At 38.5% G+C, this 17,360-nt stretch overlaps 1 protein-coding gene across 5 annotated transcripts in view; it reads right to left on the reverse strand.

The window, feature by feature from the left end:
* The window catches only part of VSIG4 (V-set and immunoglobulin domain containing 4), a 101,030-nt gene that overhangs the window by 71,746 nt on the left and 11,924 nt on the right, over positions 1–17,360 (reverse strand). For 2 of the 5 annotated variants that reach the window (XM_045050752.1, XM_045050753.1), the window contains exons 1-3: positions 10,251–10,428; positions 5,990–6,346; positions 4,972–5,253 (exon numbers count right to left, since the gene is read on the reverse strand). In XM_045050752.1, coding sequence (XP_044906687.1) covers positions 4,972–5,253; positions 5,990–6,346; positions 10,251–10,305 — 694 coding nt within the window. In that variant the 5' untranslated portion in view covers positions 10,306–10,428. Of the gene's footprint in view, positions 1–4,971; positions 5,254–5,989; positions 6,347–10,250; positions 10,430–17,360 lie in introns of those variants that run through there. The other 3 variants (XM_045050751.1, XM_006943782.3, XM_045050750.1) reach the window with 3 other exon arrangements.

Consider the following 17,360-nt stretch of genomic DNA (forward strand, 5'->3'; position numbering starts at 1 on the left):
CATTTATAAAATTAGACATGGGGATACAATGCACAACATGGGAAATACAGTCAATAATATGTAATAATACATAACAACTTTGTACGGTAAATGATGGTAGCTAGACTATACATGGTGATCACTTCATAATGTTTATTAATGTTGAATCACCACATTGTACACCTGAAACTAATATATTATTGCATACTTCAATAAACTACACTTCAATAAAAAATAATGTGCAAAATATTTGAATAATCTATCCTCCAAAGAAGGCATACAAAGGGCCAATAAGCACATGAAAAGATAGTCAACATCATTAGTCACTAGGGACATGCAAAGTGTAACAAGATGATACTACTTCATACCCACTTAGTTTGTTATAATTTAATAAATAAAATGCAAAATAAGTTGATGAAAAATGAGGAGAAATTGCAACCCTCATACACTGCTGATGAGAATGTAAAATAGTACAGCCACTTTGGAAAAGAGTTCAGGAGTTACTCAAAAATATATGTATAGAGTGACTATATGACCCAGAAATTCCTTTCCTACTCATATACTTAAGCGAATTGAAATGAAATTCAAATGAAGACATGTACATGATGCTACTAGTAGCATTATTCATAACAAAAAAGTAGAAACAACCCCAGTTCCCATCAATTGACGAGTGAATGATAACATGCATTATATCCATGCAATGGAATAATATTTGGCAATAAAAAGAATGAAAATCTAATACATGCTACACCATGGATGAACTTTGAAAATATCATGCTAAGTAAAAGAAACCAGACACAAAATGTCACATATTGCATGGTTCAATTAATATGAAATACCCAGAATAGATAAGTATTCTAAGGTAAGTAAACAGAAAGTAGATTAGTGATTTCTAGGGGTTGGAGGAATGGAGGATGAGAGTGATTGCTTAAAGAACATGGTGGTTCCTTTTGGAGTGTTTAAAATGCTCTTGAATTGGATAATGGTGATGAGTGTGCAACAATCTGAACCACTGAATCATATTCATTTAAATGTTGAATTTTATAGTATGCAAAGTATATCTCATTGACAAAAAGATGTCAATGGAGGTGGATAGAATTTCTTTAGACTAAGAAGAAGGAAGAAAATTGCAGGTAGGAAGAACAGCACTTTATGTTACAGATGTGGAAAGGTAAGTCTGGATAGGTTGTCTGGGAACAGACTAAGGGAGTTTAGGCTTTGTTTTTTGTAGAAGTGTCCATGTGGAGAACAGAAAGTTTCTGAGGAAGGAATAAACATTGCCCAATCTAAATTTTGCAAAAATAATTCTGACAACAGTGTGGTGAGGGTTTTGAAGGTGAAGGAGTGGTATATTTTGTCTATTCATTTACAAATATCCATTAAGTGCCTCCTATATGCCAAGTACTTTGCTGGACCCTCATGGATTTTATATCTCATGACATAGAATAGATACTCAATAAATGATGATTTAGTTGATGCTTTGGTGTGAATGGATGGACATAGAGAAGTCATTTAAAAGGCGATGGAAAAAAAAAAACTGACACTCTCCTTATTTCCATTCCCCAGAAATTGTTCAAGAAAAAATATGATGAAACTAATGAGGGTATTGGAAAAGAAAAGAGGAGCTTAATAAGAGAGCTGATTCAGTAGTTAAATTCACAGCACTTGGTGATATTGATGATTATTTGAAATGGAAGGGGAGGAGGAAGTTAAAGATGTTGCCGAAGCTTCAAACTAGGTCTTTGACAACATTTATGATCCAAGAGATAAATTAAGGAAAAGCCAGCAGAGGGGTCTTAGAAGGATCAGTCAGATAGGTCTTAGGAGAACCAAAAGAGAATGGTGGTGCTGATAGAATTTGAAAGACCTTTGAGGAGGAAGGAATGTCAACTGTTACACTGATGTTGAAGAGGATGAGTGTGAATGAAAAGGTCTAAAATTTTCATAATTTGGAGGTTAGTGATGACTCAATAGGTGGGTCAGAGAGTTAGATTAGCTGAGGTTAAAAGCACAGATGGAGGGTTTGCTGTGGAGAGAAAGGCATATTTTACTCTGCTCCAAGAAGGAATTGGTAGGGAAATGTCAAGACAGAGAGGGTAGTTGAGAGAATTCACATCTGAGACGGATCTGGGTACTCTCTCATGTTATGAGAGCCGAACTGGAGGCTTAAAATAGAGTAAAAGTGTTCTCAACAGCTGCTATCAGGAATGGGACAAAAATTCACAAGTTGGTAAACAGTATGGGGATAGGCAGTGGATGTCACAGAACATGAAAGTAAACTGATAACTGAGGCCAAAGCATCTCTGCAGTAAAAATGTAATTAATGTTTATTTTTGACAGAGAGAGAGACAGACAGACAGAGCATGAGTGGGGGAGGGGCAGAGAGAGGGGGAGACACAGAATCTGAAGCAGGCTCCAGGCTCTGAGCTGTCAGCACAGAGCCTGACACAGGGCTCAAGCTCACAGACTGTGAGATCATGACCTGAGCCAAAGTCGCATGCTCAACTGACTGAGCCACCCAGGCGCCCATCTCTGCATTTTTTAAAATCAAAGCTTAGCTGTCTGAATGTGAAGAAAGGCATGGCATCCAGAGCTATATCATAAGTGAGGAATGGCATAGAGTGTAAGGCAGAGGAATTAGGATTTAGAGCTATGTAGGTCAGAGATAAAATGCAACCAGAATCATGGAACCAGGTTGAGGTGCAGAAAGAAGGTGAAGGCTCACAGAACAGAGAAGGGTGCAAGACTGAGAGTAACTTCTCTGAGTCTCATTTTCCTTTCTCATCATTAAAGGACAATGGTAAATAGTGCCTAACGACTTTGTTGCCTGTAAGCATAAACTTTGATAAGGAATGGACAGGTTGTTTGTAAGCAAGGTCCTTCCCAGATTGGCTAGGAACTAACTCACAGAAAAGTGAGAATTTTCAACTATCACTTTATGAAGTATACTTTCTTGGACTTTCTGGTCATGTTCTGCCCTCTCTGCCTGACCATTTGTCAACTCTCAGAGAACTGGGCCATGTAATTCTCTAAGAGTCAGACTGCCCTTGTTCCCCCAAAAACTAACAGACCAAAACATACACACACACACTCATTACAACTCAACTTTGGGAAATAAATTCTTTCAAGAAAACAAAGGAGTCTCAAACCAACATTAATCTCCTAATCCAAATAGTGAGTGAGAGCCAGCTTGCTCATTTTCCTTACACAGAGCTATCTTCTGAGGATAATAATTTTTAGGTGGCTCAGAGGATAAGTCCCTAAAAGTTAGTTCCCAACATGTTTTGGGCAATGGCAGCCTTGTTGGAATAAACATCCTCCCTTCCAAGGAGATGTCTTGGAAGGCAACAAGATGCATTTAGACATACCACTGCCGGGATGGCTGTTTGAACCCCAACCTGCAACCTTTATGTACATAATTTGTTGTGCTCCCAGGATAATTCTGTAAGAAACAGCCAGACCTTGATTTGCCAGAGTCAATCAGAGACATCAACCAGAACTTTCATTTGACTTTAGAAGAAGATGGAAGGGGGGGGGTGGTATCAAAAAAAAAACAGTATGTAGATATCTGGGCTTTATTTAATGAAGCAAAACCAAACACAAACAACAAAATAACAACAAAAATCCTCACTAAACAAAACAAAGAAAAAGCAAAATGAAATATCACCTTACACCTGTTATAATGGCTAAAATCAAAAAGACAAGAAATAACAAGTGTTGGTGAAGATGTGGAGAAAAAGGTACCCTCATACACTACTGGTGAGAATGTTAACTGGTACAGCCACTGTTAAAAACAGCATGGAGGCTTTTCATAAATAAATAAATAAATAAATAAATGTAGAAATACTATATGATCCATTAATTCTGCTATTGGGAATCTACCCAAAGAATATGAAAACACTAATTTGAAAAGATATATGCACCTCTATGCTTATTGCAGCATTATTTACACTAGCCAAGATATGGAAGCAACATAAGTGTCCATGGTTAGACAAATGGATACGGAAAAAGTGGTGTATATATGTACAATGGAATATTAAATAGCCATAAAAGAGGATGCAATCAAGCCATTTGAGACAACATGGATGGACATAGAGGATATTATGGTAAGTGAAATAAGTTAGACTGAGAAAGACAAATACCATATGATTTCACTCATATGGTATCTAAAAAATGAATTTAAAAAAGCAGAATTATATGTATAGACACAGAACAAACTGATGGTTGCCAGAGGGTAGGAGTGTGGGAAGATGGGAAAAATGTGTGAAGAGGAATGGGAGATAGAGGCTTCTAGTTAGGAAATAAAAGAGGATAAAAGCACAGTAAAAGGAATATAGTTAATGATATTGTAATAGTGATGTAATAGTAGTTGCACTTGTAGTGAACATAGCATAATGTATAAACATGTCAATTCACTATGTTGTGCACCTGAAACTAATGTAACACTGTGTGTCAAATATCCAAAAAAAAAAAAAAAGAAAGAAAATAACAACAACAAAAATAGATTCCAAAGGGTGTCCGGGAGCTAATAAAGATTCAAACATAAGAGACAATTAGATGTAATGGAAAGAGTATGCCATCTTCATGCAAGTTCCAACTTGAACTTTCTAGCTGTGAGCTCCTGGGCAAATATATTTCCCTTTCTGATTTTCAATTTCTTCCGTAAAATTAGGCTGATGATAGCTATCTCATGAGATAGATGTGGGAATCAATTATAAAATGTCTGCTGAGTTCTTGTGAATTGTGTCTGCAAAATATGAATTACCTAGTGAATGTCACTTTCCCCATTACCCTCTTTGTCTTCTCAACCCACAACATGACAGGCATTGTCTCCAGCCTTGTGATTATCAGTTCAGAATTTTTCTTTCTCTGTGATTGCACAACCCAGGACACCACCCCCCTCCACACACACAAACTGTCTTCTATGGAATAAAGATATCTCCATTACAAAGACTGTGATTGCAAGGATCTCCAAAAGAAAGGATTGCTCACCTTTGACCACAAACTTCACAATGTCACTGCGCTGCTCAGATCCTACCCGGCCCTTGGCAGTACAGAAATAGGAGCCGGAGTCAGCCACCACAGCATGCTTGAAGAGTAAGGTACTCGACCCTGCTACTTTGATGGGTTCTTGATTGACAGTCTGTTCCTTATACCAAACATAACTGATGGGAGGAGAACCCCAAGCCTGGCATTGAAGACTAATCCTCATTCCCTGGGGTACTGTGAAGCCATAGCCACTGCCAGTCGTCACTGTGGGCTTGGAAACAGAGACTGCAAAAGGGAAGACAAGAGGGGAGGCTCTGAGAAGTTACAAGGATATGTGAAGACAAGGCTGAGTCATGCTTCCTGTGTATAGGAACAAGTATATATCTGCAAAGGGAACTAAAAGGGGCTCTTGACTTGGGAGAGAAGAAAAAAATCTTTCTTTGGACGATTAGGTACTGTTTTGTGTTATTTAGGGTTGGGGATTATCTGGAATTAAAAATCAACTGATTTTTTTTAAATGTGTAGAGATTTTTTTTTAGGCATCAATAGATTGAGTTTTTGGATTATCTGCAATTTTGGATTACCAGGGCAGGCTTTCATAAATTGTCAAGTCAGCAATATTTATCTTGGCTGACCCCAGCATCCCTTTCCCCAGAGCTTTTCTGTCAACCTCTAGTTACTCTCCAATATTATGATTAGATAGATATACTCATTTTCATGAGTTTTAAGACCCATAACCCAAGGAGGGAAACCAGGGTGTGGATGCTGGAACTTCTGGGAAACTTCAAGGGGTAAATATTTGAAGATGAGGAGCCCTTTTCAACACTTCTTAAATTATACTATAAGAGTGGTGACCCTGAGGATCTTATGCCTGTCCACTTCTCTTGATTAGCACATATAACTGAAAAGAGTCTGTATACAAGTAGACAAAATTCCCTGGGTTTATCAAGGTTTTCTAGGATTATAGTCCTTTATTTAGCCTTCATCTATTAGTGCTTTCCTACCCCCCACAGTGACTCACCTTTCTGGACGCGGAGCTCAATGATCTTATCTTTCACCACTTGGTTACCATTAGGGGTCTGCCAAGTGACTTCACATGTGTAGTGGCTCCGGTCATCCATCTCCAGGCTATTCAGTTGGAGGGACACATCTCCTGGAACCTCGTGGCTCACTTGTAGGCGGCCTCGATACTTTGCTTGCTGGATATGGTCTCCAGAGGAATCATGTAGAAATATGGTGACTGGGTCCAAGTCACGTTGTACCAGCCACTTTACCAAGACTTGAGTGTAACCTTGCAGAGGACCATAGGTGCATGGAATATTTACATCCCCTTTCCAAGGCCCTGTCACATTCTCAGGTGCTTCCAGGATGGGATGGCCTGAAGAGGAGAAACAGAGGAAGAAAGCAGACATAGATAGCCCACCCATCTGGAAGCTAGGATAGAAGTGGCAGATCTTAAGAGGCTTCTGAGAAACACCTCTCAAATTTCCTTCCATAATACTGTCAGATTGATGTGTCATTTTGTTCTCTGCCAGCCTTCTCATCAATCAGAACCTGTTCTCAGAAGGAAAGCTCTTAACACGTTAGTTTTTTTCAGTTTCAAGTCCTTTTCCTGTCACTACCTTGCTGTGAGATGACTCTGGGTAAGTCACTTTTCACCATGAGGACCCATTTTCTTATCTATAATGTAGAGAGTTTGAATGGAATGATCTCTAAGGATTCTTCAAACTGTGAAATTCTGTAAGTCTATTAAAAAAAGCTTCTTTCAACATTTTCCAAAAGAAGTGTAGGAGCAAATGCTAAATAGCTGTGTTTAGGATATTTTATTATGTAATTATGTACCTGGAGAAATATGTGGGCTTCAGGGCTAAGAAAGAAAGGGTCATATTCCCTGCTTACTCCCCATTGCTCCACAGAAGGGCTCAGTTTTTGGGTCCTCATCTCTAAGCTCTTCTCTAGAAGGGAGGAAGGTTGCTGAAAAGGGCAACTCTGAAGGTGGAAACGTGTGAAATGTATTCCTGTTTAATAAAATCATTAGTTATTGTTAACTTTGAAACTTGCAGTTAAAAGCCTGACTTTTTTCCTTATTTCTTTTTATTTTTGCTTTCTCTTAGGTTTCACCAAAGGTACATTGGAAAATCCCATCCCGAGGGGTAATGGAGAGAAAAATGTCTAGAGAGGAAAAGGATATGAATAAAATCCTAGAGCTGGCTATGGTAAGGATGGTAGTAGGAACAAAAGGAGATTGATCCTTGGAATGCTGGGGAAGGAAACATGGGGAAGGCAAGTTGGGGGTGTTGAGAGAGCCATCACCTCCCTTTAGAAATTTCCATTCATAAAGTTGTATTTTGAGGACTTTGTGTTTTACTTAAATCTGACCAAGAGTGAGGGATTGTATTTAGACAATTTCTTTATGTCTGTACTAGAAGAATGAGCTTGAAACTGTGAGATATAACTGAATAAAAGCCTTTTATGTAGCTTAGATTCCCAGGCTTCAGTCAAAGAGATGGAAGACAGGATGGGGGCATCCTCCCAGAATTTATTGCCAAGTACCAGGGCTTCTATCAGTGGGGAGACTAAAGTCAAGCCTCTAGTCTGTGCCCTCAGCAGAGATTCTTAGAGCATAGCTAGCATATTTTGGACAAGATAAAAGCCTTGAGTAGAAAAGAATAAACAAACATGAGTCCATGTTGTTAAATCCACCACGTATTCTCTGGAGGGTTTCAGATTGTGCAGGAAGCAGAATTCAGACCCATGAATGGGAGCATAATAGGGGTGGATTTTGGTTTGCCCTAAAAATGAATTTTATAATTATCCATATCTGTTTATTGATGGACTAAGTTGTCAGGGGGAAATTCTGAGCTTTGTTTATGTCTTGGACAGTATTACTCTTTAAGGTACCTTCCAATCCTAGATGGTAAAATACTAATTGTAATGGAAATGGAAGTTAAATAATTACATTTTCTAGCTGGTGGTGAACTATCACCAGACGGTGGTGAGTTTCACTGTGCTATTGCTAGTGTAGGCCTCCATATGCATGCAAATACAGCTTATCATCATCATGAACACACACGTGTCACTTGCAAACACACATATGGGGCCTTAAGACCCATGAAAACCATCTGAGCCTCCCAGTTTAATGTGCTCTTTCCCAATAATCTTTCAGCTCTCCCAAATCTGTCTCCCCTCTTCTGAAAACATTCTCATACTTTTCTCCTGGACAACAAAGCAGCATTCTGCTGTGAGGACATTTGGAACAGCTGAACATGCCTTTGTCTATATGTATGTATGTCTTCCTTCTCGGGGGACTTTAGGGAACTGCAAGGCCTGGCTTACATTACCCTTTCTGGGAACTTCCTGGGTTATCTCACAGAGCCCACTGTGGTCTGTCAAGAATATGAATAGCCAATCTCAATTTCTCAATCTTGAAAGTCACTTCTAAAAGTAGATTGGGCTTGGGACACAATGGGCTTGGATCTTCCCATAACCCCACACCCCCATGTGTGGCCTCTCTCCCTCTCTTGGGTTGCCTCCGGGCTTAGATAATAGCTGTTAATAAAATGTTTATAAAGTGAAAATATTTATTATTATTATTATTATTATTATTACCATTATTATTTCAACATGTGTCTTTGACCTAGCAGCTGATTCTGGCCCCTAGAGGCCCTATGAGGCCAGCCAAGCTGATGTAATCACTGTACAGTAGGCTGGAGACACTGAGATCCAGGGAGAGGGAAGGTGTTATTGGCCATTCAGTATGTCCTGAGCTCTAGATCTATAGTGTTAAACACTCCACACAAAAGGAAGTTCTGCTTCCATGTCTAGAGGACCTCACAGGCAGAAGAAGGAACAATATACATGAGAGTACTCACGTGAACACACACAATTTAACTTTAACATGTACAGAATGTTACCCTGAGCCCCAGTCCTGCTTCTGTAAGTCTCCGCTAAAAACAACAGATTTGGAGAAGGTAGAAAGATGTATTCTAAAACCTGGCAGATGATGAAATATTGCTGTTTTTAAAAAGCACTATTATTTAGGAAAATTAACTCTGCCACTAATGCTCTGTGGCCTGGAGCACATTCTTTTCCTCTCAGGTAACTTGATTTAGTATCTCTTTTAGCTTTGAGGATCTAGAATTTGATGGGCCACAAAGGCCCAGGATAGATTAGCATAATTTGAGTCTGTTGTGAAAAACTGAGTTCTTTCTGACCACAAAGGGACACCAACCTAACATCCATCCTCTCCCTCTAAAGATATGGAATAAGCAGAGGTGCAGCAAGAACCGATTTGCCCTATCTTGGGTCTCACTTAGCTATTACTCATGCTTAGTTACCTAAAAGTCTATCTCAATTCTCAGGGATATAAATGAGAATGGGGGAATGCCCAAGGAAATAATGCTTCTATGGGATAGCCAGACTTCTTTTAGGATATATATCCAGCATTAATTTCCCCCAAGTAGCCTGGACAAACTGGACCATATTCACAGGGCAAGGAGCTACCGCAAGAGGTGGTAAGAAACCACCAAGTCCTATGAATAGCAATTGAAGAAGCTAGGGCTTGTTTATTTTGGAGAAGAGATAAATCAAAGGGACATGGTGTCTGTCCTCAGAATTCTAAAGGGCTGTCACAACATCAAGGGAGTAGATATGTTCTTTGTGTATCCAAGAAATAGAGCTGGGGCTTTAGGATGGAAGTCACAAGGAAGTGGATTTAGTTCAACACAAGGAAGAACTTCTAACATTTGGAACTACTCTTGCACAGACTAGATAGTCTGGGGAAGTGGTGAACTCTCAATGCCTGGAATTATGTAAACAGATATTTTGAGCACTTGTTCATAACTATGAAAAATGGGTCTAGATTACTTTTAAGGTCCTATATAACTCTTGGGCAACATTCCTTCCTTGAAGCTTATATATCTTAACAGGGATCAAGACCTAGAAAAAGAGGAGTTAAGGTATAATGGCATAATTTCAGGTGAAAGAAGATGGAGGAAGGATTTGGGTGGCATTGGGCACCTTCTTAATGTCCCTGAGATATGACAAGTACTAGAAAATCATGTGGATATTTTCGAGAGGATCCTTTTTAATTTCTACCCAAACTTACCTTCTAGCTTCTTCAGTAGTCTTCAGCTGCCCCAAACTGAGAGAGTCTGTAGCACTGTTTGAGAATACTCCCCTATTCAGCAGGAATAGGCTTTCCTCAGTAACCATTCAATCCCCACACCCCAGACTTTTGCCTGTGACAGCAGTAGCGGCCAGATAGCAATTTCTTTCCTTACCATAGGTGACCATTGTTAGGTGGCCCAGGAGCAGGAGGTCCAGTAAGAGCCTCATCACAGCTTTAGACAGTTTTTTCCTTTGTTCCAGTCTCCTGCTGTCAAAGGCTTGAACTTATGATGGCTGTCAGCTTCTGTGCCTGCTTACTTCCCTTCCTTCTCTATATCTCTCACTTGGACTCCCAGTCTCATCTCACATTCTCCTTCCTTCCCTATTTCAGCACAAGTCATGTGAGTATGCCCTCCCTCCCCTGCCTGGGATTGGGGGTTCAGGGTGAGAGAAGCAATTCCTCCCCTTGTTAGGGTATTGATTTGACTTTCCCTGGAGCAAATAAGGCTTTCTGGTCTTTGATCTCCCAGGATGTATTTATTTTGTGTTTCTTCCACAAGACTCTGAGGCTGGGGATGACGTTTGGGTATGAGTTTTCTCCCTCTACTATAGAGATATTTTCCTTTCTGGTAGGCCCAGGGAGGAGAGATCAACATTACTGGCCTATGCAATATTTAGCAGTCATACCTTTAACTCCTGCCTGATATGCCTGTGCAAATGAACAGAGTGTTGGCAGTGGGTGCCTGTGGGCTTCAGAGTACAAGAGATTAAGTGTATGAAAGAGATTTCTGTAAATCAAAACGTAAGTAATTGGCAAGCCCATGGATAAAGTCGTTATGGGGATATATATCCCTATGTCTCACCTTTGGGAAGCTTTTTGAATCACTTCCTCCAATAGCTCCACTTCTTTGGTGGTAAATATTCCCATTAGTGCTCATTAGGGTTTGTTTGCTTGTTTGTTTATTTATTTATTTATTTATTTATTTATTTAAGGGAAAGTTAAGTTTAACATCTAGTGTACTTGTCCATTGACCTGTAGTGGTATGCTCTATTAGGTTGAACTTTTCAATAATTTTCAATTGCTACTTGTCTATGACTAGCAAGAGAGAAAGGAATTAAGCATCCAAGCTTAACTGCTTCTCTTCATAGACCCCAGAGCAACTGTAAGTTCACCAGCAGTCTACACTTAGGTTTGGCATTGCTCATAGTCTACCAAGCTTTGAAAATATAAACACCTTCAAAAGGAGAAACACATCCAATAAATTCATACCAAAATATAAGTAAAGTCTAACCTCGGCCTTTGCTTTTATGGTTTTTGTTTTTGTTTTTGATTGGAAGGATAAGAGAGGCCTTGATCAGAGAAGGGGTGAACTTTGTAGAAATGGTGAGTAAGACCCCAAGGACAGACATTATCTCCTACACATGATTGCCAAAGGGTAGTTATATACAGGTGATTTGGGACTTGACAAAGGCTAAGAGGAGACTCCAGCATTTCTTGAGTCTAATACTATTATTTCATGGAATTCTGTCAAGCACCTCTGCCTCCCAGATTCAATCCCTCTTGTATGGTTGCCCTTTGATTTTTGGTTCAGTCCACCTCATTTGAACTTCCAGTCATTGATTTCCATTGGGTCCTCACACAACGAACCCTGAATTTTGGAGATCCCTCCTTTTGTATTTTAGAACTAATACCCTACCACCACTACCAACACACACACACACACACACACACACACACACACACACACACCTCTCCTTTACAGTCTTTCCTGATGAAGAGCCTACCAAAAATCCATGTCCCATTGAACTGGTGTTAATTTGTCTGGCCTGGTGACTGTTTTTATTTTATGTTTATTTATTTATTTTAGAGAGAGACAGAGACAGAGAGAGAGAACTGGGGAGGGGCAGAGAGATAGAGGGAGAGAGAGAATCCCAAGCGGGCTGTCAGCACAGAGCCTGATATGAGGCTCAATCCCACAACCATGGGATCATGACCTGAACTGAAATCAAGGTTTGGATACTTAACCAACTGAGCCACCCAGGGTCCCTGGTAAGTGTATTTTTGAACTGCCTCTTGCCTCTTCTCAGGAGTTTATAGATGTGAAGATAAGGAAATTTCCTGGGAAACAAGCACAGCCTTTCTCTGGGGAAGAATTCCTGTTCTACAGTTGAGATCAGTAACCCTGAGAAGGACACTGAAGGGGAAGTCAAGAAGCCTAGTGAAGGGCCTAGTTCTGCATCTACTTCATTCTGAGTATTTGAGCAAGTTAAATCTGAACTTCAGCTTCCCCAATTGTAACATGAGCGCTATTAGACTTGATGTTTACGTAGTTTCTGATTTTTAAAAATCAAACTACACCATACATACAATAACGACTATAACAATGATAGCTAATATTTCTTGATCATTTACTCTTCCATGCACTGTACTAAGCACTTTTTTTGGATTATATCATTTGGTACTTTCATGGTGGGTATTGTACTTACTCTTATGTCTCTTCTGTTGCTCTTTTTTTTCCCCCTCAAGCACAGAGACATATTTAATAAAAAATATTGTTTTCTTTCCTTTTTTTCCAATTTTTATTTTAATTCCATTTAGTTAATATATGGTTTTATATTAGTTTCAGGTGGATAATAGTGTGATTCAACACTTCCATAAGACATCTGGTGCTCATCACAGCAAGTGCACTCCTTAATCCTCATCACCTATTTAATGCTGCCTCAACAAACTCCCCTTTAGTAACCATCAGTTTCTCCTCTATAATTGAGTCTGCTTCTAGATTTCTTTCTCTTTCCCTATGCTTGTTTTTCTTTTTGTTCCTTTAATTCCACATATGAGCAAAATCATATTGTATTTGTCTTTATCTGACTTATTTCACTTAGCATTATACTCTCTAGCTCTATCCATGTCCTTGCTGGATCCTAGGGTAGTTCTATTTTTAACATTTTTATATTATAAAAATATTATATTATATTATATTTTTATTTATATATATGATATATATAAATAAAATTATATACTATTTATATATATTATATATATTACAATTATATTACTTTTTTAAGTTTTAATTTTAATTCCATTTAGTCAACATACAGCACTATATTAGTTTCAGTTGTACAATGTAGTAATTCAACAGCTCCAAACATCACCCTGTGCTCATCAAGACAAGTGCACTCCTTAATCCCCATCACCTATTTTTTAAACCCATCCTCTCACCCACCACCCCTCTGGGAACCATCAGTTTTTCTCTATAGTTAAGAGTCTGTTTCGTACTGTGCCTATCTCTCTCTCTCTTTTTTTCTCCTTTGCTCATTTGTTTTGTTCCTTAAATTCCATATATGAGTGAAATCATATGGTATTTGTGTTTCTCTGCCTGACTTATTTCACTTAGCATAATACTCCCTAGCTCCATCCATGTTGCTTCAAATGGCAAGATTTCATTATTTTTAATGGCTTAATAGTATTCCATGGTATATAAATACCACATCTTCTTTAGTCATTCATCTGGGATGGACACATGGGCTGCTTCCATATCTTGGTTATTGTAAATAATGCTCTAGAAAAATAAGGGTGCATGTGTCCCTTTGAATTAATATTTTGGTAATTCTTTGGGTAAATACCTACCAGTGCAATTGCTGGATCATAGGATAGTTGTATTTTTACTTTTTGAGGAACCTCCATACTGTTTCCCAGAGGGGCTGCACCAGTTTGCCTTCCACCAACATTGCAAGAGGGTTCCACTTCTTTTACATCCTCACCAACACCTATTGTTTCCTGTGTTGTTGATTTTACCATTCTCACAGATGTAAGGTGATAGTCCATTTTAGTTTTGAAATGCATTTTCTTAATGATCAGTGATGTTGAGCATCTTTCCATGTGTATGTTGCCCATCTTGATGTCTTCTTTGGAAAAATATCTGTTCATGTCTTCTGCACATTTTTAAATTGGATTTTTTCAGTGTTGAGATTTTTGTGGGGGTGTTAAGTTTTATAAGTTCTTTAAATATTTGGGATACCAACCCTTTATCAGATATGCCATTTGCAAATATCTTCCCCCATTCCATACGTTGCCTTTTAGTTTTGTTAAATGCTTCCTTCACTATGGAGAAGGTTTTTACTTTGATGAAATCTCAATAGTTTATTTTTGCTTTTGTTTTCCTAGCCTCAGTAGACATATCCAAAAAAGTTGCTACAGCTGATGTCAAAGAGGTTACTGCCTGTGTTATCCTCTAGCATTTTTAAGGTTTCCTGTTTCACATTTTTTGAAATACAATGAAATGGTCTTTTATCCATTTTGAATTTATTTTTGTGTATAGTGTAAAAAAGGTGGTCCAGTTTCATTTTTCTGCATGTGGCTATCCAGGTTCCCCAACGTCATTTGTTGAATAGATTGTCTTTTTCCCATTGAATATTATTTCCTGCTTTTTGAAGTTTAACTGCCCATATAATTGTGGGTTCATTCCTGGGATTTTCATTCTGTTCCATTGATGTATGTGTCTATTTTTTGTGTCAGTACCATACTGTGCTGATCACTAAAGCTTTGCAATATAACTTGAAGTCTGGAATTTTGATGCCTGCAGATTTGCTTTTCTCTTTTCAAGATTGCTTTGTCTATTTAAGGTATTTGATGTGAGTGGGTGGTTCCATACAAATTTTAGGAGTTTTCTATCGGTGTGAAAAATGCTGGTGTTATTTAATACGGATTGCATTAAATGTGTAGATTGCTTTGGATAGTGTGTAGATATTTTGACAGTATTTGTTCTTCCATGAGTGTGGAATGTCTTTCCATTTCCTTGTTTGATCCTCAGTTTCTTTCATTAACACTTTATACTTTTCATAGTACAGATCTTTCACTTTTTTGGTCAGGTTTATTCATAGATATCTTGTTATTTTTGGTGTGGTTGTAAATGGGATTTATTTTTTAATTTCAATTTCTGCTGCTTCAGTATCGGTGTACAGAAATGCAACAGATTTATGTACTTTGATTTTGTATCCTGAAACTTTATGGAGTGCATGTATTAATTCTAGCAGTTTTTGGGTGGGGTCTTTCAGGTTTTCTATGTAGAATACCATGTCATCTGTAAATAGTGGAAATTTGATTTCTCCCTTACTGATTTGGATGTCTTTTATTTCTTTTTGTTGTCTGATTACTATCTCTAGGACTTCAAGTACTTTGTTAAATAACAGTGGTAAGAGTGGATATCCCTGTTTTATCCATAGCTGTAGAGAAAAAAAAACTCTCAGTTTTTCCTCATTGAGGATGATTTTTACTGCATGTTTTTCATATATGGCCTTTATTACGTTGTGGTATGTTCACTCTGAACCTACCTTGTTTAGTGTTTTTACCATGAATTAATGTTGTACTTTAGCAAATATTTTCTGCATCTACTGAAATGATCATATATTCTATCCTTTCTCTTACTGTTGTGATTTGCACATATTGAACAACAATTGCAACTCAGGAATAAATCCCACTTGATTGTGGTGAATTATTTTTTTAACGTATTGGTGGATTTGGTTTGCTAGTATTTTATTGAGAATTTTTGCACCTGTGTTCATAAGGGATATTGGCCTGTAGTTCTTTTTTTAGTGGAGTCTTTATCTGGTTCTGGTATCAGAGTAATGCCGGCTTCAAATAATGAAGGTGTAAGTTTTCCTTTCTTTCTACTTTTGGGATAGTTTGAGAAGGTAATGTATAAACTCTTTAAATGTTTCTTAGAAATCTCCTGTGAAGGCATGTGGCGTGGACCTCTGTTTTTTGGATTTTTTTGAATTACTGACTCATTCTCTTTTCTGCTTATTGGTCTGTTCAGGTTGTCTATTTCCTCCTCTTTTGTTTTTGGGAGTTTATGTTTCTAGGACTTTATTCATTTCTTTTAGGTTGTCTAATTTGTTGGCACACAGTATTTCTTTTTTTTCTTTTTTTTTTAATAATATATGAGATTTATTGTCAAAATGGTTTCCATACAACACCCTGTGTTCCTTCCAAAAGATACACTCTTCAATACCCTCAACCACCCTTCCCTCCCTCCCACCCCCTCATCAACCTTCAGTTTGTTCTCAGTTTTTAAGAGTCTCTTATGCTTTGGCTCTCTCCCACTCTACCCTCTTTTTTCTTTCCCTTCCTCTCCCCCATGGGTTTCTGTTAAGTTTCTCAGGATCCACATAAGAGTGAAAACATATGGTATCTGTATTTCTCTGTATGGCTTATTTCACTTAGCATCACACTCTCCAGTTCCATCCATGTTGCTACAAAAGGCCATATTTCATTCTTTCTCACTGCCACGTAGTACTCCATTGTGTATATAAACCACAATTTCTTTATCCATGCATCAGTTTCTGGACATTTAGGCTCTTTCCAAAGTTTGGCTATTGTTGAGAGTGCTGCTATAAACATTGGGGTACAAGTGCCCCTATGCATCAGTACTTCTGTATCCCTTGGGTAAATTCCTAGCAGTGCTACCGCTGGGTCATAGGGTAGATCGATTTTTAATTTTTTGAAGAACCTCCACACTGTTTTCCAGAGTGGCTGCACCAGTTTGCATTCCCACCAACAGTTCAAGAGGGTTCCCGTTTCTCCACATCCTCCCCAGCATCTATAGGCTCCTGATTTGTTCATTTTAGCCACTCTGACTGGCATGAGGTGATATCTGAGTGTGGTTTTGATTTGTATTTCCCTGATGAGGAGCGATGTTGAGCATCTTTTCATGTGCCTGTTGGCCATCCGGATGTCTTCTTTAGAGAAGTGTCTATTCATGTTTTCTGCCCATTTCTTCACTGGATGTTTTGTTTTTCAGGGTGGAGTTTGGTGAGCTCTTTATAGATTTTGGATACTAGCCCTTTGTCCGATATGTCATTTGCAAATATCTTTTCCCATTCCGTTGGTTGCCTTTTAGTTTTGTTGGTTGTTTCCTTTGCTGTGCAGAAGCTTTTTATCTTCATGAGGTCTCAATAGTTCATTTTTGCTTTTAATTGCCTTGCTTTGGGGGATGTGTCAAGTAAGAAATTGCTGCAGCTGAGGTCAGAGAGGTCTTTTCCTGCTTTCTCCTCTAGGGTTTTGATGGTTTCCTGTCTCACATTCAGGTCCTTTATCCATTTTGAGTTTATTTTTGTGAATGGTATGAGAAAGTGGTCTAGTTTCAATCTTCTGCGTGTTGCTGTCCAGTTCTCCCAGCACCATTTGTTAAAGAGACTGTCTTTTTTCCATTGGATGTTCTTTCCTGCTTTGTCAAATTTTAGTTGGCATACTTTTGTGGGTCTACTTCTGGGGTTTCTGTTCT

Source organism: Felis catus, chromosome X (genome assembly GCF_018350175.1).
Source record: "Felis catus isolate Fca126 chromosome X, F.catus_Fca126_mat1.0, whole genome shotgun sequence".
Lineage (NCBI taxonomy): Eukaryota > Metazoa > Chordata > Mammalia > Carnivora > Felidae > Felis > Felis catus.